General features: G+C 45.2%; 1 protein-coding gene across 1 annotated transcript in view; it reads right to left on the bottom strand.

The window, feature by feature from the left end:
* SLC16A2 (solute carrier family 16 member 2) overlaps positions 1-20,667 on the bottom strand; it is a 182,082-nt gene extending 161,415 nt beyond the window's left edge. Inside the window, exon 1 of the mRNA XM_075538600.1 lies at positions 20,048-20,667. Coding sequence (XP_075394715.1) covers positions 20,048-20,528 — 481 coding nt within the window. The 5' untranslated portion in view covers positions 20,529-20,667. The remainder of the gene's footprint in view (positions 1-20,047) is intronic.
* Between the last annotated feature and the right edge of the window lie 3,714 nt (positions 20,668-24,381).

Below are 24,381 nucleotides of genomic sequence, written 5' to 3'. Positions count from 1 at the left end.
CACGTGCAAGTTTGCAAGTAAAGGTATGGACATGATAACCACAATGGATTTTTTTGTTCTTTATTAGGGGCTCATACAACTCTTATCAAAGGCCATACATACATCAATTGTGTAAAGCACATTTGTAAATTAATTGCCCTCATCATTCTCAAAACATTTGCTCTCCATCTAAACCCCTAGCATCAGGTCTTCATAATGTTAATTCATATTTAAGAATTTTTTTTCAAATGACTGTCACATCATTCTCTCATTTGAACCTTATAACAAGATTGTAAACTAGGGATTATGGACCCACATTTTACCAATAGGGGATGTGAGGCTCCAAAAAAATTACATGATTTGCCTAAGACTGCAGATCTGTAAAGAGCAAAGCCTTGGACGTGACCTCTGGGATCTTCTTTATTACATCTCATTTCCAAGATCATCTTTTAGTGTTGATCAAATTCCACAAAAAGGAAGAAGAGCCCAGTGCCAGTGCTGATTTCTGCCAGTGCCAGTCATGGCCTGGAGAGTAGCCTACAGGTTGTCTGCTCCTGCCTGGAAGCACTAGTCAGTTCCATTCACAGAAGAGAGGCAAACCACGATGTGCTTGAGCACCTGTTCATGGGTGATAATCTGGAGCCTATGGGTGGGTGGGCTTCCAGGGATTTGCAGTGGGGATAATAGGTTTGTTCCTGCTCTCTTCTTCTCTCCCTCGATCTGACTTTCTATTCCACAGGCTCTCAACATCTGCTCTGACCAGTTCCACCTGATTATGGAGTCTTCCATATCTGAGACATTCTGAGGAAGGAAAACAGCAGATATCTGGCTAGGCCTGAATGTGAGTGGGACTATTCAAGCAAATAATCATAGAAAGTACACAGCAAAAAAGATGGAAGGAAGACTCATAACCTGTGATATGCAGGTGACACAACTTTGCTTACTGAAAGAGAAGACTTGTATACTTATTGATGAAGATCAGGGACTCTATCCTTCAGTGTGGATTACACCTCAACATAAAGAAAGCAAAAATACTCTTAAGTGGACAAATATGAAGCATCATAATCAGCATGGAAAATATTAATGTTGTCAAGCATTTAATTTTATTTGGATTCACAACAATGCTCATGGAAGTAAGAGTCAATAAATCAAATGCCTTTTGAAAATCTGCTGCAAAAGACTTCTAAAAAGTATTAAAAAGCAAAGATCTCACTTTGAAGATAAGGTGCATTTGACCCAAGACAGGATATTTTCAAGTGTCTCATATGCTTGTGAAAGCTGAACAATGAATAAAGAAGATAGGCGTAGAAATGATGTGGTTGAACTATGGTGTTGGTGAAGAGTGTTTAATATACCATGAACTTCCGGAAGCAGCAGCAAATCTGTCTTAGAAGATGTCGAGCCAGGATTACTCTTTAAGCAAGGATGGTAAGATTTTGCTTCATTCACTTTGGACATGTTATCAGGAGGAACCAGTCCCTGAAGAGGACATCACATTAGGTAAAGTAGAGGGTCAGCAAAAAATAGGTTAAAAGACACACACACACACCCCACCCCAGACCTTTAATGAGATGGATTGACACAGTGGTTGCAACAATGAATTCAAGCATGGTGAGGATTGTCAGGATGGCACAGGATTAGGCAGCGTTTTCATTCTGTTGTGCATAGGGTCGCCCTGACTCAGAATCAACTGGAGGGCACCAAACAATAAGCTGCTCAGCCATCCCAAATTGTCACTTCAATTTTTATCTGCTAATGTTTAGTACTTCATACAGAAGAACCTCTTGAGACTTCTAGGCATTTTTCCTCCCTCTGACCTCAGAAGATAAGTTTTCCTTCCAAGTGACACAGTGGTAACTCTTGACCAGCAAGAAGATGATGAAACATGGCTGGGCAAGGTCTTAGTAGCTTTGATGCAAAGCACACAGTGGTGGATTAAGCTGCTCCAATTCAAAATGGTTTTTATTATGGTTGTGAAGACCATCCACACCCACTGGTTCCCCTCAGAATTTGAGGAGTTGACAAGCTAGGATGACCAATGAAGGGTTACCCAGCAACTAGACTATTGTATATGAACTTAGGACACCAGTGGACCGAAGTCATTCCACAATGAAAAAAAGTATAGATTTCTTGAACTATGTGTGAATTTGGCAGTGATCAAAATAGGACTTAGGGACTATAACCACCTTAATCTTGTTTGGGGTGTGGCCAGTATCAGAGCAGTCCAGATGGTGTTTGAACAATTTCTTTGCTCATCCTTATCCCCCAGAATTCCTGATTGAGTAACTTTGAATGCCAAGGAGTTCACCTAAGATCACTCTTGCTCTCTGAGACCCAGGTAAATAGGCTCCGTGTGCTGTAGCTTACTAAGAAGACTTAAAAAAAAATCAAGCACTTACATAAAGGTAAGTAAAAAAGTATTGCTACTAGGTTCCAGTTCATACATAATCCTCCTTCTCCCCCATCCCCCCTCCCCAAAAAAATGTGTCAACATGTCTCTGGGATCAGAAGATTTCAAAGGGTGGCTTGACAAGTATTATAATGAAATGTGTAAAGATACAGAGTTGGAAAACCAAAAAAAGAACACATTTAGCAATTCTCAAGCTGAAAGAATTGAAGGGGGAAAAAAATCAAGCCTCATTTTGAAATATTGAAGAATAGGATGGGCAAAATATTGAATCGTGCATCCAAAGAAGATGGAAGGAATACACAGACTCACTGCACCAAAAAGAATTGGTTAATGTTCAACCATTGTAAGAGATAATATATGGCCGAGAATTTATGGTATTGAAGGAAGACCTCCAGGCTACATTGCAGGCATTGGCAAAACACAAAAACCCACAAACACAAAAGCTCTAAGCATTAAAATCAAATTGTGCTGTGATATAGGAACATTAAACTTTGTCCTTCGTGAAACAATTAAAATGTTTAACAAACAGATGTAGTAGTGGAGATGCTTACTAATCTATACCAAGAAATTTGGAAAACAACTACCTTATCAACAGACTGCAAGAAACCCCTATTTTACCCATTCCAAAGAAAGGTGATCCAAAAGAATGTGGAAATTATATGCAAGTAAAATGTTGCTGAAGATAATCCAAAATGGCTTCCAGCTGTACATCAACAGGGAACTGCCAGAAAGTCAAGCTGGATTCAGAAGAGCATGTGGAACAAGGAATATCATTGTTAACAATAGATGGATCTTGTTTCAAAGCAGAGAATATTAGAAAGGTATTTACCTGGTTTTATTAATTATGCAAAGACATTCAACAGTGTGGACCATAACTAATTAAAAATAACATTTCAAAGAATGAAAATTCCATAAAACTTAATACTTGTGCTCATGTAAAACCTGTACATAAACCAAGAGTCAGTTATTTCACGGAACCCAGGAACAGGAATGGGAATAGCGATACCAAAGGGTAGGGGAAAGGCGGGGAGGGGAAGGGAGGAAGGGGGTACCGATCCTAATGAATGACACATAACCACACACACCCCTCTAGGGGGAAGAACAACAGAAATCAGAGGGGAAGGAAGACAGGGGTTGGTGTGAGTTATAAAAATAGTAACAATCTAGAATCTATCAAGGGGCCACAAGGGTAGGTGGGGAGGAGGTAGGAAAAAAAGAGGAGCTGACCCCAAGGGCTCAATAGAAAGCAAATGTCTAGAAAAAAATGATGGCAACATATGTACAAATATGTCAGATACAATTGATGTATGGATTGTAACAAAAGTTCTAAGAGCCCCAATGAAATTATCTTAAGAAAAAAAAAGAGGCAGTTATTCAAACAGAACAAGGGCATACGGAATGCTTTACATCAGGAAGTGGAATATCCGTTCCACATTTTATCCAATATTTATGCTAAGCAAATCCAAGAAGCTGGACTTGGTGAAGAGAATGATGTAAAAAGTTTGGAGGAAGATTAATTAACAGGTGATACAACCTTGTTTTCTGAAAATGAGGAGAACTGAAAGCACATAATGATAAAGATCAAAGAATACGGCCTTTAACATGGATCACACGAGGAAAAGAAAAAGCTTCACAATTAGACCAATAGGCAGCATCACAATAGCATCAATGGCCACGGATGCAGGAGTCAGAGAAGCAAACAACATATTGCATTGGTCAGATCGGCTGCAAAAGATCTCTTAAAAATGTTAAAAGCAAATATGTCATTTCAAAGACGAAGGTACATCTGATCTAAGCCATAATGTTTTCATTTGCCTCATGTACATGCAAAATCTGGACAATGGATAAGGAGTATGGAAAAATTGATGTTTTTGCATTATGGTACTGGAGAAGAATAGTAACTATACCATGGATTTCCAGAATAACGAACAAATCTGTCTTGGAAGAAACAGACAGAATAAGTTTTAGAAGTGAGCTTGGTAAGACTTCACCTCACTTACTCTGGATATGTTATCAGGAACAACCAGTCCCTGGAGAAGGACATAATAGAAAATCAGCAACAAAGAAGACCTTCGATGAAACGTGTTGACCTGGTGGCTGAAACAATGAGCTCGAACATAGAAATGACTGTGAAGGAAGCACACAGCTGTTTTGTTTTGTCATACATAAGATCACTATGAGTCAGAACTGACTTGAAGGTACCTAACAGCAGTAACAACTGTGATCAGATGTTTGAAGACAAGTTTTTCACGGTATAGCAGTCACATAATTTTACGTCAACTTGAAGATATATACAAATGTAAGGGTGATATCCAACCTGTCAATTGGGTCGCAGTCTGATGGTGCCTACTTCTGGGTGTGGTCTCTCATAAGGAGGGCCCAGACAACATTCCTATCTCTCTCTGCCTTGACGCTCCTGCTTGCTGGCCACCCTGAAAGCTGCCGAAGCCCTGCCATGTTTCCATTGACCTTTGAGCCTCACGACTTTGCACCCACCAGTCTGTGATATTCTTGCTTTTTATATCATTGCATGTGACTTTGTGAGTCTGAAGAAGGACTTAGGGACTAATATCAGACTTATGGACTTAAGTTGGACTAGGCCGGGATGTTTTTCTTGATATATAATTACTTCCTGATATAAAGCTCTTTCTTACACATATATGAATGTCTCCAGATTTGTTTCTCTAGTCAATTGATTCTAACACAGTCAGTAATACATTTGTCTTAGTCTCATTACAGTGCATTCAAAATCAGAGCTACTTTTTGTGTCATAGAGGAAGCTTTTGTTTAATTTAATACTTTTAGGTCTGGGCTAATATCAAATTTTTAACAAAATTTCCCAAATCATTGAAACTTCACAGCAAATGTATGAGAATGCTGCCTCACATAAAACAACAGTTTTTGAATGGATCAAGTTGTGAGAAAGGTCAGGAAAATCTCAAAGATGAGAGGACAGGGAAGACTATCAACCTCAATGCACAGAGTCCAGAAATGAAGAAGACAGTGGAATTATCATTGATGTGATGATAGCTACTGAATTTGGGATCTCACGTAGTTTGGCGTTTCCAATTTTAAGGGGATATCTTGGCCTCGGCACACTTTCAGCTCAATGGGTTAGAAAAGCATTATGTTAAAAATCAGCTACCTCCAAGAACATTCCTTCATTCTTCTAAAAAAAGAGCGAAAGTAATGAAGACAATTTTATGGAAAAATTCATAACCACAGATCAGTCTTGGATTTACCAACATGATATACAAAGTAAGATTCACGAAACACAGTGGTTTCCAAGGGAATCTGCTAAGCCAGTTAAATTCAAGGCAGAGGTCAGCCCAGAAGTTATGAGTAAATTGTTTTGCAACTCCAAAGAGGAAATCTTGATAGATCTTCCTGAAGGACACAGAACAATCGTGGAGGCTTATTATTAAAAAGTTTTAAGAAAATCTTAAAGAAATTTCAAAGTTTTAAGGAAACACTGCATTGGTGAGAAAAAGACCAGAAAATTTGTGCTGAGGATTTTTTCCCCCAACAAAGCAATGTGCCTGTTCAGTCTTCCAGGGTAACAAGGTTGTCCTAAGAGAATTTCATTGGGAAGCCTTACTTCATCTACCCTGCTGCCTTGATTTTGGCCCTTCAAACTTCTTGTTGCCCAAATTCAAAGAAAATGAAAAAGAACATGATTTGAATCCCTTGAGAATGCCAAATTGTTAATTCCATATGTTGTAAATCAAAGAGTGCAGAATTATTTGGGAAAGGGTTAGAGAGAGAGAAACAGCCTCTTCAGAAGTGTATAAAGCTAGATGGAGAATATATCCCATTTTAATATTTGTATTAATAAAGGTGCATATGATTTTATAGCAATCAATATTTACTTCTCACTGCCATCACATCAATGCTGACTCATAGAGACCCCCTGTGGGTATCCGAGACTGTAACTGTCAATGGGAGTAAAAAACCCAGTCTTTCTCCCCCGAAGCTGTTGGTGATTTCAAACTGCCATCCTTATATATTGCAGCCCAACATGTAACCACTGCACCCCAAAGGCTCCCTCATATACTCTCCTCATTCAGCACTTATCATGTGCCGGATATTATTCTGTTTCTTTTTTTTAATCATTTTATTGGGGGCTCATACAACTCTTATCACAATCCATACATACATCAATTGTATAAAGCACATTTGTACATTCGTTACCCTCATCATTCCCAAAACATTCGCTCTCCACGTAAGCCCCTGGCATCAGCTCCTCATTTTCCCCCTCCCTCCCTGTTCCCCCTCCCTCATGAACCCTTGATAACTTATAAATTATTATTTTGTCTTATTTTACACTGTCTGATGTCTCCCTTCACCCACTTTTCTGTTGTCCATCCCCCAGGGAGGAAGTTATATGTAGCTCCTTGTAATCAGTTCCCCCTCTTTACCTACCCCACACTCCCTCTACCCTCCCGGTATCACCACTCTCACCACTGGTCCTGAAGGGATCATCTGTCCTGGATTCCCTGTATTTTCAGTTCCTATCTGTACCAGTGAACATCCTCTGGGCTAACCAGATCTGTAAGGTAGAATTGGGATCATGATGGTGGGCAGGGGGTGGGGGGGGGAACATTAAAGAACTAGGGGAAAGTTGTATGTTTTATCATTGCTATTCTGCACCCTTGCTGACTCGTCTCCTCCCCACAAACCTTCTGTGAGGGGATGTCCAGTTACCTATAGATGGACTTTGGGTCTCCACTCCATACTGCCCCTCATTCACAATGACATGATTTTTTTGTTCTTTGATTCCTGATACCTGATCCCATTGAAACCTTGTGATCACACAGGCTGGTGTGCTTCTTCATTGTGGGCCTTGTTGCTTCTGAAATAGATGGCTGCTTGCTTATCTTCAAGCCTTTAAGACCTCAGACGCTATATCTTTGGATAGCCGGGCACCATCAGCTTTCTTCACCATATTTGCTTAGTGTCAGATATTATTTTAAATGCTTTATATATATCAACTTATATAACAGCCTTGGCTCACTGGGTGGTTGCTAACTAAAATGTCTCCGTTTAAGGCCACCAGCTGTTCCCAGGGAGAAAGGTGTGGTACTCAGCTTCAGCCTTGGAAGCCCTGTGAGGCCGCCTTACTCTGCCCTATAGGTTTCTCTGAGTTAGAATCTACTTGAAGGCAATAAGTCTGTGGTATGTACTCCTTCTACAAATAAGGAAACAGGCGCAGAGAGGTTAAGTGCTTTGCCTAAGTACACAGAGTTAATAGATCGTGAAGCAAGGTTTGGCCAGTGTTCATTTAAGAAGGCTTTACATCACAAAAGGACAAGTACAACATGAGTCCACTGAGGTAAGCATAAAAATAAATAAACGGGGCATAGGAAAAAGGCAACTATATACACACATTGCTGGGATGATGTCCAGCAACTATGGTGGGGGCCAAACCCAATTCAGGGATACATACGGCAGCCAACTATTAAGAGGGGGAAAGAAAGAGGGGAAAAAAGTCATGGGTAGGGGGTAGCAGGGCACTAACCCACCCAAGGGCAGGGTTATACTTCCACAGGAAAGGCTAGAGAGAGACCAGGCTTCAACCCAATGTGCCAAGACGTGAATACAACATACTGGCATGTACCAGGAAACCAATAGAGAGGTCTGCGGGGCCTGTCCCAATCTCAACTATGTGGACATTCCCCCACCCCCTTAGAAGAATGCACTTCAGAGGACAGCACTGGGGCTACAGCTTGGGGAGAGGGCCACATCTGATTAGAGCAAATAGGAGAAACAAGAACAGATGGAAAGGGAGGGGAGGACATCATGGCCCACCAAACCCTGAGAATGATAAGGTATTCCTGCTCAGAGCAGACAGCGCACTGAGAGGACCATGGGGCCGGCCCCACCAGATGACACGACGTCCCTCACTAAACCATAGTGCTGCGGGAGACAAGACTGGAAACACAGTCCTGGAATTGTGCACAATCTGACCCCATCATGCTGGGGTGAAACACTAAGGGCATGCAAGAGAACAGCAAGGAGAGCAAAGTGATGAAATCCCAGGGGAAAAGAAAAAATAGACTTTGGAGACAGAGTGTGTCACCCCATCAGACTTGACTGGAAAACACTTGTATAGGCCAACAAACAGACCTTGAACTATTTATAGGCCTTTCTATTTTTGTCAGTGGCTTTCTTTTTGCTGTTATTGTTTTGTTGTTGTTGTTGTTCTCTTGGTCTTGACTTTCTTTGTTGTGTTATTTGGCTTTGCCTGGTTTTTACCCTTATTAATATATTTGCATATGTATGTAGATAAGATAGGTGGGATAAATAATTCGGAGATGAAAAGAACGGAACCAATGGTTCCGGGAAGATACGGGAGAAGGGAAGGTGGGAGAAAGGAAGGTGGTAGGGGGAAACCAAACCAGGGACAAGGGAACAACAAGTGAACTAAAATCAATGGTTAGAAGGGTGTAGGATGCCTAGCGGGGCTTAATCAAGGGCAATGTAGCAGCAAGGAATTACTAAACACAAATGAAGGCCAAATATTATGGTGGGACAAGAGGAAAGTAAAAGGAAATGGATGAAAGAACCAGGAGGCAAAGCACATCTATAGAAGCCTAAATACAGGCATGGAGATATGTATATATAGAGAGAGGGAAATAGAACTGTGTATTCATATCTATATGTTAAGAATTAAGGTTGCAGATGGACAGTCATTGGGCCTTGATGTAAGTACTTCCTCAACACAAGAACACTTTGCTCTAACAGTCCAGCTTTCTATGATGCACACCTACCAGATGGGACTGCTGAAGACAAAATGTGCGCATAAGTAAATGTAGTGAAGAAAGCTGATGGTGCCCGACTATCAAAAGATATAGTGCCTGGGGTCTTAAAGACTTGAAGATAAACAAGCAGCCATCTAGCTGAGAAGCAACCAAGCCCATGTGGAAGAAGCACACTAGTCTGTGTGATCATAAGGTGTCAATGGGATCAGGTGTCAGGCATCTACGACCCAGAACAAAATCATACCCAAGGTGAAGAAGAAGGCATGGAGTGGAGACCCAATGCCCATCTGTAGACAATTGGACATCTCCCTTCAGAGGAGTCACAGGAAAGAAATGAGCCAGTCAGGGTGCAGTATAGCACCAATGAAACACACAACTTTCCTCTGGTTCTTTGGTGCTTCCTTCCCCCATTATCAGGACCTCAATTCTACCTTACATATCGGATTAGACCAGAACATGCACACAGATACAGATAGGAGCCCAAAACATGGGGAATCCAGGATAGATAAACCCCTCAGGGACAACAATGAGAGTAGAGACACCAGGAGGATTAGGGGAGGGTAGGGGGAGAAAGGAGGAATCAATCACAAGGATCAACTTATACCCCCCCCCCTCCCAGGGAGACAAACAACAGAAAAGTGGGTGAGCGGCGATGGAGGACGATGTAAGATATGAAAATAATAATCTATAACCTATCAGGATTCATGAGAGAGGGCGGGCGGGGGAGGGAGAGGGAAGAAATGGGTAGCTGATATGAGGGGTTCAAGTGGGAAGATAATGCTTTGAAAATTATGATGGCGGCATATGTGCAAATGTGCTTGACAGACAGGATGAATGTATGGATTGTGATGAGATTTAAGAGTTCTCAATAAAAGTATTTAATTAAAAAAAGAGAAGATTTTACAAAAGGAAGACTCTTAGTGGAGCTCCACCCAGAAGATATAAACTGTTTTCTAAACTAAAATAAGACCTTAGTAGGAAAATCATCTTTTTTTAAAAATCATTTTATTGGGAGCTCATACAACTCTTATCACAATCCATACATGCATCAATTGTGTCAAGCACATTTGTACATTTGTTGCCCTCATCATTCTCAAAATATTTGCTCTTCACTTAAGCCCTTGGCATCAGCTCCTCATTGGCCCCCCCTCCCTCCCTGCTTTGCCCTCTCTCGTGAACCCTTGATAATTTATAAATTATTATTTTGTCCTGTCTTACACTGTACATCTCCCTTCACCCACTTTTTTGTTGTCCGTCCCCCAGGGAGGAGGTTATAGGTAGATCCTTATAATTGGTTCCCGCTTTCTACCCCCACCTTCCCTCCACCCACCAGTATCGCCACTCTCACCACTGGTCCTGAAGGGATCATCCACCCTGGATTGTCTGTGTTTCCAGTTCCTAGTGTACATCCTCTGTTCTAGCCAAATTGGTAAGATAGAATTGGGATTATGATAGTAGGGGAAAGGAAGCCTTTATGAATTAAAAGAAAGTTGTATGTTTCACTGTTGCTACACTGCACCCTGACTGGCTCATCTCCTCCCTGTGACCCTTCTGTCAGAGGGCGTCCTGTTACCTACAGATGGGCTTTGGGTCTCCGCTCTGCACTCCTACTCATTTACAATGATATGATTTGTTTCCCCTTGATGCCTGATACCTGATCTCTTCAACACCTCATGTTCACACAGGCTGGTGTGTTTCTTCCATGTGGGCTCTGTTGCTTCAGCACTAGATGGTCACTTGTTTACCTTCAAGCCTTTAAGACCCCAGATGCTATATCTTTTGATAGCCGGGCACCATCAGCTTTCTTCACCACATTTGCTTATGCACCCATTTTTCTTCAGCGATTGGATCAGGAAGGTGTGCATCATGGAATGCCAATTTAATATAACAAAGTGCTCTTGCATTGAGGAAGTACTTGAGTGAAGGTCCAATGTCCATCTGCAGCCTTAATACTAAACCCATAAATATATGCACGTAGATCTATTTCCCCATCATCCTATACAAATATATTTACATATGTACATGCCTGTATTTAGACCTCTATAAATGCCCTTTGCCTCCTAGTTCTTTCCTCTATTTCCTTTTTCTTTCCTCTTGTCCCACTATCATGCTCAGCCTTCATTTGGGTTTCAGTAATTCCTCTCGGTTACACTGCCCTTGATGTATCCCTACCAGACCTCTGACATTCCTTGCCACTAATTTTGGATCATTTGTTGTTCCTTTGTCCCTGAGTTAGTCAACACCACCTCCTTTCCCCCACTTCCCCCTCTCCCATGTCCCCAGAAAATCATCTTAAAAGAGAGATTATTCAGGAGCTCTTTCAAGAGTTGTTGACTTAGCATCCCACAGTCCAGCTCACCATTCCATTGAGGTACTTGCTCACTTGTGCACACATTCTCTTTGCTTCTCTTGGATGGAATTATTTAAGGAAATAGGATAGAGACCATGAGGTAGCCAAAACCCATCATTTGGTGCATTTTCCTTTTGTATCAATCTCTTATACTCACCACCCCACCACCCCTACCCCCTACAATGCCAGAAAAACCCAATTTCTCCTTAGTTTACAAAAATTATTGGCTCTGAGCACAAATAACTCTTGGAAACGCCCAACTTTCTCTTTTGCATAAGTGGAGAAACTGAGGCCCCAAAATGAGAGGGGCCTTTCCAGGGTTCCAAAGACAAGTAGTAACAGAACCAGAATCATAAACTGGATGTCCTATATCTAAAAATGCAGTGATCTTTCTTGATCCCAGCAAGGGGGCCACATGTAGATCAGAACCTCCCCTTGTTGACTCTCGTTAGCATCTCTCTGAACTTCTGGACTCCCAGTGGCTTCCCCCACCCCCACCCCCACCCCCCGCAGCATATTACACTGTGACTTATCTGCACGTTTAAATTGCAGGCTGTGACAAGGTTTAGGAAAAACTCTATTTCAGAGAGCCCCTTAACTCTCAGGCCCCATGGAAACTAGCAACAGGAGATCTGGACTCTAGTCCTTCACTGCCATCCAAACTCACTACCATCAAGTCAGTTCTGATTCATCGCAACCCTATAGGACAAAGTAGAACTGTCCTTCTGGGCTTCTAAGGCAGCTCTACAAAAATCTAATCCCAGCTCCACTAAACAAATAAAACCCTACGTATGTAACCTTAGACCACTTACTTGCCCTTAATTTGTTCCCCATTTTCTTCAGTGAACCTTTCGCTAACATAAACCATGATGGCGGTTCTTCTTCCAGACGCCCCCAACATAGCACTTGTTGTGACCAAAGATACTGGCACATGATGTGATTCAACTATTTGATTTATCAACTGTCTCTGTTGCAAGGATCAACATCCCCTAAAGGTATAAACTAGAATGCATTGTTTTAACTCAACAGTCAGTTCTCTCCCTGGGCTTAAAAGATTTAGAGATCTGTTTGGAAATCAGGGCAAGAGGCTGAGAGCTACTGCCATTTATTCTCTCCAGCACTTTCCCCTTCTTATTACTCTTAGAAAAAGTGCCTGAGCGTCTGACAGGGAGTAGCAGGTGGTGTGGGCTGGGAGGGCTGTGCCACAACAATTTGCAGTCACCTCATTCTATGGCCCAAAGCCCAGACATCCGCCGCCCTGTGCCCTTCTCTCCAAATATCTTCGGTATTTTCTCCTCCTTGTGTCCCTCCACCCTACTCCACCTGCTGGGTCAGGGGCCTAATGGGGAACAGTGACTCACTAGGCTTCTAGAGAGTAAAGACCCAGAAAGTGAGCAAACACTGAACTGTCCAATTCTCAATCCTCACCTCCCCACCGCCCAGCTCATAGGCTCTTCTCTACCTAGCTAAACCCTACTTCAAGTTCCAATTCTACCAGTACATCTTCCTCAGTTCCTCTAACCTTCACACTCATTTCCTCTTTCCCACATGATCACACTAAAGTTGCACTGAATTTAATACATATGGTTTTATAATGAATGATAAAATATTAAGAATAAAATACTCTATTATTTTAAATCACAATTATTATTATTATTTATGATCTGTAGGTTTTTGGTAGATTATGGCTTCTTAAAGAAATTATATACTCGTTGAGGGACCCCTTCCATTCGCTGTTTAATCCAAGGTCAGTCTAGCATATAGTACAGACATTTTTTCTGCTGCCTAAGATCTATTTATCTATTTATTTATAATCATTTTATTGGGGGCTCTTATAGCTCTTACCACAATCTATCCATCCATCCATTGTGTCAAGCACATTTATACATATGTTGCCATCATCATTTTCAAAACATTTTCTTTCTATTGGAGCCCTTGGTATCAACTCATTGCCCTCCCTCCCCCACACTCCCTCCCTCGTGAACCTTTGATAATTTATAAATTAGTATTTTTTCATGTCTTTCATTGTCCAACGTCTCCCTTCACCTGCTTCTCTGTTGTCCATCCCCCCCGGGGGGGGCACGTGTTATATATGTCGAACAATGTGGTCAGTTGCTCCTTTCACTCCCCACCTTGCCCCTACCCTCCTGGTATCCCCATTCTCATTATTGGTCCTCAGGGGGTTATCTGTCCTGGATTCCTGTGTTGCAAGTTCTTATCTGTACCAGTGTACATGCTCTGGTCTAGAGAGATTTGTAAGGTAAAATTGGGGTCATGATAGTGGGGGGCGGGGGGAGCAGGCATTACAGAACTAGGGGGAAAGTGTATGTTTCCTTGGTGCTATACTGCACCCTGACTGGCTCATCGCTTCCTCGTGACCCTTCTGTGAGGGGATGTCCAATTGTCTACAGATGGGCTTTAGGTCTCCATTCTGCCCTCATAGTAAAGACTTACTGATAGGAATTGAGTTGGAAGTGGAGGATATGGGGACATACTCTAAATGGAAAGGGAACTAACACTTATTGAACACTTAGTATGTGCCAGGTGGTATGCTAAAGGTTTTATATGTCTCATCTCATTTAATTGCTTCATTAATAATGACCAGTGTCACTATTATCCCTATACGAAAAAACTGTGACTTCAAGAAGTTAAAAAAAATCTTTTGTCAAAAGCAGGTGCATAAGCAAATGTGGTGAAGAAAGCTGTTGGTGCCCAGCTATCAAAAGATATAGCATCTGGAGTCTTAAAGGCTTGAAGGTAAACAAGCAGCCATCTAGCTGAGAAGCAACAAAGCCCACACAGAAGAAGCACACCAGCCTGTGTGACCACGAGGTGTTGAAGGGATGAGGTATCAGGCATCAAAGAACAAAAACTCATATCATTGTGAATGAGGGGAAGTACAGAGTGGGGACCCAAAGCCCATCTGTAGGCAACTGGACATCCCTTACAGAAGCGTTGCGGGGAGGAGATGAGCCAGTCAGCGTGCAGTGTAGCAACAATGAGACATACAACTTTCCTCTAGTTCTTTAATGCCCCCCCACTATCATGATCCCAAATCTACCTTACAATTCTGGCTAGACCAGAGGATGTACTCTGGTACAGATAGGAAACTGGAAACACAAGGAATCCAGGACAGATGAACCCCTCAAGACCATTAGTAAGAGTGGCGATACCGGAGGGTGGAGGGAAGGTGGGGTAGAAAGGGGGAACATTTTACAAGAATCTACATATAACCTCCTCTCTGGGGGACAGACAACAGAAAAGTGGGTGAAGGGAGATGTACAGTGTAAGGCATGACAAAATAATAATAATTTATAAATGATTAGGGGATCATGAGGGAGGGAGTTTAGGGAGGGAGGGGAAATTAAGGAGCTGATATCAAGGGCTCAAGTAGAAAGCAAATGTTTTGAGAATGATGATGGCAACAAATGTACAAATGTGCTTGACACAATGGATGTGTGCATGGATGGTGATAAGAGTTGTATGAGCCCCCAATAAAATGATTTTTTTAATCTTTTGTCAAGACTAACCATGTGGTAAGTAATTTGAATTTTTGGACTGAAGCCCACATTCAAAGATTATTTGATTAAATAGATTATTGTATATATGTACAAAGGATCATTAGACAGGTATAAAAAATAAAGAAGTTCTCTGTTAAATATTTAATAATAATATCCAAGATTTCTTGCAAAGTCTAGAAAGCAAGATGGAGACTAAGGTGAATTATAGGCTACCATTTGTGTTTTAAAAACAGATGTATTCTTTGAAAAACATCTGCTTAAATATGTATAGAATATCTCTGGGAGACTACAGTAGATAACATTAGTTGACTGGAGGGTGGCTGGGTGAGAGAGGTGTGAGAGACTTTTCACCATTGTACCCTTTGAATTTTGTCTCTGGTTAAGTAAATAACATTAAAATACACCCTAAACAAACCCAAACCACTACCATCAAGTCAATTCTGACTCATGGCGACCCTATATAGGGTTTCTGGGGCTGTACATCTTTATAAGAACAGATAGCTTCATTTTTCTTCAGTGGACAAGCTGGTGGCTTTGAACTAAAGGCCAAGGGATTAAAAAATAAAGTAAAGACCATGGGTTAGCAGTCCACCACATATCTGATAAGCACATACATACTACATATCAATCTCTTTCCACAAAGTGTTGGCTGGGGGTGGGGGTGGGGGTGGGGTGCAACCAGAAAAGTTCAGGGAGAGGAAAAGGGGCAATGATCAAGTTGAGGGACAAGTTCTGCAACTTGCACTCATCCTCCAACGCACTTACAAATCAACCTCCACTGGAAGCATTTGCCCGGATGCTGATGGAGATCGCATCTGTCCAAATCTCGGTTTTCTATCAGTAAAATGGGTATTTGAAGGAGTAGGATTCCAACCAACCAACTCACTGCTATCAAGTCACAGAAACCCTCTGGGACAGAGAGTAGTACTGCTCCTTGAGTCTTCCAAGACTATCTCTGTTAGCAGAGCAGACGACCTCATCTCTATCCCATGAAGAGGTTAGTAGGTTTGAACTTCCAGCTTTGTGGTTAACAGCCCAATGCTTAACCTACAGAGCCACCAGGGTCCCTTAAAGTGGGGAATAGAGGAACACAAAATTCCCAGCGTGAAGAGGCATGCAGTTCTTCAAGACACCCAGCCAACCCAAGTGCCTCACCTACAAGGAGGAACCAAATGATTTCACCGTAGTGCCCACCTTCAAGGCAAGAAACTAAATAAATGGTCCCAGGTTTAGTCCTGTCAACCCTGAAACAGGAGAAGCCTGGGCTGATATAAACCCTCCCCTCCAGTTGTCTTCTGAGCTGGTCAAGGCAACAACCCCAGGTCCTACCCTATGTGCTTTTCCCAGAGCTCCAGACCTGCATCACAGCAGAGAACATGTAGCCCCAGGGGTGAATGTGCAGCGAGTTTGCCTCCCCTCCAAGTTATTTCACTCAAGCTTAAAGGCGGCTTCCTGACAACATCCTCCCCATTAGCCATTTATAAAGAGCTGGGGCATACAATTAATACACCTTGCTCCTTTTTCCCCTAAAGTGCCCCCTCATCAATCCAGGAAGCCATGCTAAACTTATACTTCTCACAAAATTGCCTGGTTGCCCCTTGCTGCTTAACCTGGATTGAGAGATTCCCAAATTTCCCCTATTTCTCTCAATATTTACACTGTTCCCCAAAACCAAACTCCAAGGAACCCTGGTGGCCAATGAGTAAGCAGTAGACCGCTAATTTTGAACATTGGCACTTCCAATCCACCAGCAGAAACAACGTTCTCCTCCTACTCTGTCCTATAGGGTGACTACGAGACAGAATAGACCCAACAGCAACTTCAAAAAATATTTTTTTAAGCCAGACACTGGGCTCTATATCAGGAGCATTTTGCCTACCAGCCCTCTCAGGCCTACGACCCAAGAAAAGAAGCCTTCCCTCGCAGAAAGAGATGAAAAGAGATAAGATATGTTCCTGGTACTCCTTGAATTCCACTCCTGCTTCGTCCCCTGTGACTTTTTCCCAGGTCCAGAGTCCCCTCAGATGTTGAGTTAGCCTCCATTATGGATAGAATTGTGTTCCCCAAACAAATGTGTTGTAAATCCTAACCTCTGTAGTGATGGTTAATAGCCCATTTGGGAATCACTTGCTTTTGTTATGCTAATTATCTTGAATTAAAGAGCATGTTAGGACAAGCGGGAAAGTAAATGGAAAGGAGGGAACAGAGATGCCATACCACATGAAGATGGCACAGACACAGATCAGAAGAGACAAGGTCCTGTCTTCCTTGTCTAGAGCAAGCCTGCCGCTAGAGCCGGCACCCTGAGTTCGGACTGCTGGCCTCTTCAAACCGAAGACCCCAAGCTCACCGCCATCCAGGCGATTCTTATTCACAGTGACCCTCTCGCTTAAACTGTGAGACAATAACTGCCTATTAAAGCCCCTCATTTTTGGTTTTTCAGTTATATCCTCAACTCAAACAGTTCATGAATTCTATCAGCACACCTGCAGTGCTTTGAAATGATAAGGCCTTGCTAAAGACGATTTCAGTTGCAGGGTATCTCCAAACATTCAATTCATGGATCTTTAGCGAAGGAAGTTCTGTCAGGCAAGAATAGAAAGGAACAATGTCCAAACCTCCTGAGTGTGAGGGTTTACAGGCTCCCTGGCCCCCAGAATGGCTATTAGACAAATATTCTCAATAAAAAGAGCAAGCTTCTACTAATTTCTTCTATCCCTTTGAGACACCAGAGCTGTGCATAGGTAGCTTGGAAACCTTGAGTCCACCGCAGGGAAGTGTTTGCAGACAGAGGCACATTTGGACAGAGATGGGGATCTGAATCGTTGCTTGGGAAAGCTGAGGGGCTCCAGAAAAGCAGTGCTGATAACGAGATTTCTCAGGAGCTCGGAAATGAGATGGCCTGTTGCGTTCTCCAAAATAAAAGCTGAGATGTTTCTGAGAACTTCTAAAATGAAAAATAACTTTAGTGAATACATGATAGCAAGGAATAACACCAAAGTCCGCTGAAGCCCTGGGGGCAAAGCAAATTCCTTGCCGTCCCTTCCCGATCCACGCTCGCGAAAAATTAAACCAGCAACCACTGCCTCCCAGTAAACCTACTCTGGAGCAGAGTGCACGCCAACCACATCTTTGCATAGCCACCCCCACCAGCTGCACTGTGAGGTATTGACCGGAAAGTCCCCACCAGCCCTCCCCCTGAGTCCTCTATGATCACCTACTTTGAAGTCTGTTCCCCAGCAGTGAACCTCTTCCTGGTAAAATAGTGGTTTTTCCAAGTTTTATACAACTCTGGGCCTGCTTACATCACACAAATATGAAAGCCTAGTTTCAGTCTATACCCCACTGCTGCCCATCAAATTTCACCCAGACTTTGCCTGGGATCCTGAAGGTCAACAGCTTGCAGCTTTCCTTCAACCACAAGGCACTACTCAGCAGGTGTCCTATGAGGCAGCCTAGGCAACAACCAGAGCTGCTTTCTCAAGAGTCCCCAACTGCATCAAAGCAGCAAAAAGGTAGTCCCAGGAGTGGAAGCCATCCTCCCTCCCCATCAAGTTATTCCACACAGTCCAGGGCCCAACTCATAAGTCAATGAGGCCTGAGCAGGCCTGAGACTGCTGGTTAGCCACTAAGACACGATTGATCTTTCTTCAAAAGCCCACCCTCCTACGCTCTACATCTAAGGAAACGGTCACAGGGTTTGAAGCTCCAAGAGCCCGGAAAACCATTTCTACAAGATCAACCTAGTGATTCTGCAAACTAAACAACTGAAAGTGGTGGGAGGAGCTCTCAAAGAGCCAAGAGACCCCCCAGATCTCATGGTTTCTGTGCTCTTTTAATACTCCCCAGCCCTCCGCCCATGGCAGCCGAAACGTATGTTTGGTGGTGAAAGATGGGTACCTCTAAGCCTGACCACTGGAAAAAGTTACATAGTCTGGGCCACAAAATTGAAGGGGGTAGTTGGAGCTCTCCTGAGGAGGTACCAGAGGGAGGGAGTCTTGTTGCAAGCCTCAGGCTGTAAGCCAGGATCCTGCAGCCGAACTGTGGAGGGCTTGCTGGGCTGCTGCGGGTAGGATGGCTTGCCTGACTTGTCCAATTCCACAGGAGAGCTAGAGGTGGGGAAAGTGCTCGCCTGAGGTCCTGCAGCAGCAGACCTGAAGAGCAAAGGCTATCCCTTTCTGCTTCCTTCGTGAAGAGACCAAATCAGCCTCGAGCGAAAGCGAGAGTGGTGGGGCCAGCATTCCAGGTTACGGCCAAAGGAGGCACCCAGCGGATAACGGAGAGCGCAGCTGGGGGCAGGGGCCCAGCAGACTGAGCCAGGGCACACACTGCCCGCCACCTCATTCCTTATGGGCAAGAGACCGCTGAGGCTGCTGCCCTGGCTGCCTTAGGGTTCGGTTCAGAGGGTACAGAGATCAGCTTGCTCCTCTAGCAACCAGAGCCTGCTGGCTGGCTGAGCTGTAACAACCCCCCGCAGAGACTGGCGCCCACTCGCATTCATTCCCTTCCTTGCTTTCTTTCTTGCAAAAACATCTGTCTGCCAAGGGTTTGATTCTTTGCTTCCAGTTACCAGGATTCCTTACGTGTCGTGTCGTTGACAGAAAACACCACGGCTCCTGCACAGGAGAAGCGCTGTACGTTATTTCTCTGGTAGCCCGCTCCCAGCACCTCCCAACTCACTCCTCTATGATTCCCCTTCAGCCTCAGAAAGGAAAACATGAAATAAAACAAAGATGTCAATACTGTCCCCACTCCAGCCCCCCAGCACACATAAGCAACAAGCAGACCCAAAAGCTGGTTCTGGATTTGTCTGTGGACAAAAAAAAAAAGTTGACTCCTTGCCTGTGACCAATGAATGACCCAGTTGCCCCCTCCGGAACATCTTTCAAGCCTGGGCTACGCAGAGCCCGCAATTCACATCCTACCTAGCAAGACCGTGGGCAAGAGGGGCGACCCGAGACCGAGGGACAGAGGGAGCGGACATCACTGCCCAGAGTGCCCATTGGGGGTGCGCGGGGCGACTCACCTGCTTGGAACTCCACTTGCTGGTGTTTCTCCTTTTCCTCCTGCAGCAGCATGGAGTAAAGGATCCCGAAGGAGTTCTGGATGCCGAAGATGGAGCCGTTGCACCAGGTGGCGGCGAACACCACCAGCCAGCCAAAGCCACCCTCGGGGGGCTGGAAGCCGCGTGCGGTGCCGCGGGTCTCCACCGTGGGTGTGGGCTCGCCTTCATGCACCGGCTCGGGCTCAAACTCCAGCTCGGGCAAGGGCGCCGGGTCTGGCAGTGGCTGGGGCTCTGGTTGGGGCTCCGGCTGGGGCAGTGGCACAGGCTCGGGCTCGGGTTCGGGCTCGGGCTCTGGTTCAGGGCGACCCACTGGCTCCTGCTGTTCTTGCTCTAGCTCCCGCCAGGGCCCCTGGGCTTCCTCTCTTGCAGGGTTTTGCAGCGCCATCGCGCCGGGGGAACTGAGGCTACTGGGGCCAGAGGAGCCGCTCTGTGGCTGGTACATGTTTCTTCTTTTTCTGTTGCTGCCGCCTCCGCTACCGCCTCCTCCCGGCTCCGAGCCCCAGCTGGCCAGCCTGTCCCGCGACAGACGGTCCCTCGAGCCTTCTCCTCCTCCTCCTCCTCCTACGTCCAACCCCCCTCCTCCTCGCCCCATGTCATCTCTCTCTCTCCTCCCCCTCCTCCTCCTCTCCCCCCTCCCCACCTCTTCCTCCCTCAACAGGCAGCCGCTCCAGCCTCGCGGTTCGCACCGCAGCCCTTCCTCCTCCTGCTCTTACTCACCAACCTACTCTAGCGGCGGCTGCCTTGGAAAGGGGCCCCGACTCTCTGCCCTAACGGCCGAATCGGGCTCTCTGGTTCCAGATACGCGGCAGAAGGTTAAAATGGAAGAAAGGGGGTGAGGGAAGCATGAACGCTCCTGCTCTCCAGTCCTCTCTCGCCCCGCAGGCTCCAGGCCCGGCACCGATCGAGCCCGAGACCCCAGAGAAGGCGCTCCCTCTCCCAGGCTCTCCTTTCCTCCTTCCTCACATGCACCTAGCAACTGCAGTGGGACCCCCAGAAGCAGCACCGACCCGGGAAGGGCCCTCCCCTCCCCTCGGGAGCCCCTCCTATGACCCCGTTGAGTTTGGAGGGGGCGGCCTGGAGGGGAAAGCCGAAGCTCTGACAGGGGGTACAGTCTTCTCGCACCCCGGGACTCGCCCTCCCCCCAGCCCCCGCGCTCCCACGTACACGGGGCCCCTTCTTTCCCCCCTCCCCCCGCCCTTTCCAGAAAATCCCTGGCGGGGCGGGAAGGGGAGAAGGCGGCTCCACTGCGAGGCCCGTCCCTCTGGGCAGTCAATCAGGGCTTTGTTTGCGCCAACCTGGAGTCTGGCTGAGCTGCTGAGGGCCCGGTCGGCAGCAGGGGCAGGGCCCGGCCAGGAAGGGAGGGAGGTGCGGTGGCACCAGAGGGGGGCGGGCCAGGGCGACGGCGGGAGCCAGAGCTCAACGTAGCTCCTCCCCCTCACTGTCTTGGACTGCAGAGCAGAGAGCTTGGGTGGGGTCCAGCCACCAGTTGGGCAAGGGCAACCCCTCCCCCGACGTCTCTGCTGTGCGGATCCCTGGAGCCGCAGCCGCTTTTCAGGTGCTAGGGACTCAACGTGGCTGTTAGCAGAAGAGGTATTTACCAGCACCCACCACCCCTGTCGTCCTCAGAATGGGGTATTTCAAGCATCCAAACAAAGGAGTCCCATTGGATGTACGAGATTCAGGCCCCAGACCCACGAGGTTAAAAGAAATTCTGCTCCCTAGGGAGCAGGACAAGGGGTGTGGGGTACATCCGCCTCTCAGGGGAGATAGATGGCTGTCTCTTGGGGCCAGTGGGACTAGCTTGGGAAGCGCTGTCTCCTCTAAGGACCTGCATGTCTAGTGCACTAAGCCTGAGGCCTCTGTGTGGTTACCAGCCTCCTCAGGATTCTCTGAGTAGGGGGGTAGGTCAGCGCCAAGCCCTTTCTCCCTTGCATCTCCTTGATCCTCCTGCTGGGTTAAAACACTGCAGGTGTGACTGCTGGAAGTAGAGCCCCAGGCTGCCTGGCTTCACTGGACGCCCGGAACACACCGTCCTTAAGCACCTGAGGATGAGCCGAACTGGGCAGTAGAAAAGAGGTGTCGGGGACAGGAGCGTGAGAGGAATCAAGCTAATTCACGAGTCATGGGGATCGTGCCAGTCAGCAGAGTAAAGGTTGTCTGAATGAGTAGAGTATGCCCATGATTTCCCTGAGGTAAGTATTAAGGATCGCCGACTTTTTGCAGGTTTGAAAACTGAGGCTCCACGAGGTCAAGCCATTTATTTGCCTAGAATCACGGGACAAATCAAGGACAAGCTGAAATTCAAAGCGGGTCTCTATCCAGCAAAGTCGCACGCTCCCTGTGCTCCAGAGGGAATCTAGGGTTGGGGGTGGGGTGGGGAGGACAATGACGGAGGAGATAACGGAGGAGATAGATAACGTATGATCTAGCTGAGCTATCACGGTCTGTGGAGATGGTCGCCAAAATCGGCCTTGAATGCTTAGTAGGATTTTAACAGAGGAGAGTTGGGAAGATGAGTTCCCAGCATGTTCTGAGCTTAAAGCCCAGAGGCATAGCACTCTCCTCATAGAAAGAGAGAAATGAAAGCTCATCAGGTCAGGTTAATATGCATGTATGCTGCCTCTCCCAGGAAATATTTGCATTTTAATAAGAATCCACAATTCTTTAGCAAGTAGACATTAAGGGCACTGGGGCTTGAGATATGCTTTTTATGTCAGGGGCCTCACCATACACGTGACCAACGACCTGCCAGTGGAACACTGGCGTTGATTTTTATATCTAGCTAATTTAACTGAGGCCCTGAGTGAAAGGGTATTTCCAAACACAGAACTAATAATAGACCTTGGAGTCTTGCTCCCCATTCAAACCCCTACTACCGAAATTCTATTCTCATTGTTTCAATTGGCTTTAACTCACTGGAGTGGGGGTTGAGGGTGGGTGGCAGCACTCAACGAGAATCTCCTGTGAAGCTAGCCTTTTACATGCATGATCTCATACGTTTTCCATAGGAGCCCTATACAGTTGAAATTGAAATTATTCATCTTTGTTTTATAAAGGAAGAAAGAGAGTGCAAGAGAGTGTCAGTTGTTTAAGTTATATAAAGCCAATACGATAGAAGTGGGGGTTTTGCTCATTTGTGTGTGCTTCAAAATATGTGCCCCACCCAGCAGATAGGATTACATAATGTAACCTCCATCCAACCATTCTAACAACACATGCAGTGCCAACAATTTCCCCTCTCTTTAGAAGCAGTTTAGTGGTCAGAACCCTGGTATCAGGAGACCTGGCTTCCCAACTTGGTTCTACCATTTTATGCCTATGTGGTCCTATGCAAGGGTTTTCCCTTTCTGAGCCTCAATTTCTTTATATGCAGAATGGGATTGATAAATATCTCACCGGATTATTAAACCTCATGATGAATTGCACAGGCTTTATTTGGGATCTACATGGAGTCACTAGAGATTTTTGAGTTGGAGAGTAACATCAGATCTACATTTTAGAAAGAAAACTGTGGTGACTAGATGGAGGAGGGCTTGGAAAGAGAAGAAAGGAAACCAGTTTGGGGTCCTTTGCAATAGACAAGGTAAAAGTATTGATGATCTGAATTAGGGCCCTGGCTGTGGGGAACGGAGGGTTGGCTTCATGAAGCATTGTTATGGTAGAGTTAACAGAAGAGATTCCCATAGGGAGGGAGAATCAAAGATGCTGCTGACATTTCTGGCTTGTGTGAAAAAGTGAAGGGTGGTAATAGTGGTAATGGAGATTGAGAATTAGGAGCAGTAGCAGGTCTGAGGTGCCTAGAACTTCCTGGCTTTACCCCCTCCAAGCCATCCTGTAAATTGCAGCTTTGACATGATTTTTATCACAATGTGCCTCCGATTTTAAAACCATCAATGATTCTCCATTTAACTGTACAGGTGATGTTTCCCAGCCAGGCATAGAAAGATCTTTTATAATTTGGGGAAGGCCTCATTCATTCATTCATTCAGAAAACATTACTCAGAGCCTGCATGTGCCAAACTAAACACCAAGGACACAAAAATAAAACACTTGGTGCCAGATTTTAAGAAGTCATATCCAACCTGTCTGGCACTGCTTTGTGTGATTTCTCCCTCCCATCCACACGAGACTCCAATAACACTGGATTATCCACCATTCTACAACTACCAGGGAGCTATGGCTCTCCTACCACGATCACCCATTCTCTTCACTGTCCTCCCATTGAAATTCTACATCTTTCCTGAATCTCCAGGAAGGGTAGGAAAACATAGGCTCAACAAAGTGGATAGTAGGAC

The sequence above is a fragment of the Tenrec ecaudatus genome, chromosome X (genome assembly GCF_050624435.1).
Source record: "Tenrec ecaudatus isolate mTenEca1 chromosome X, mTenEca1.hap1, whole genome shotgun sequence".
In the NCBI taxonomy this organism is placed as follows: domain Eukaryota; kingdom Metazoa; phylum Chordata; class Mammalia; order Afrosoricida; family Tenrecidae; genus Tenrec; species Tenrec ecaudatus.
This window is presented reverse-complemented; position numbering and strand designations above follow the sequence as displayed.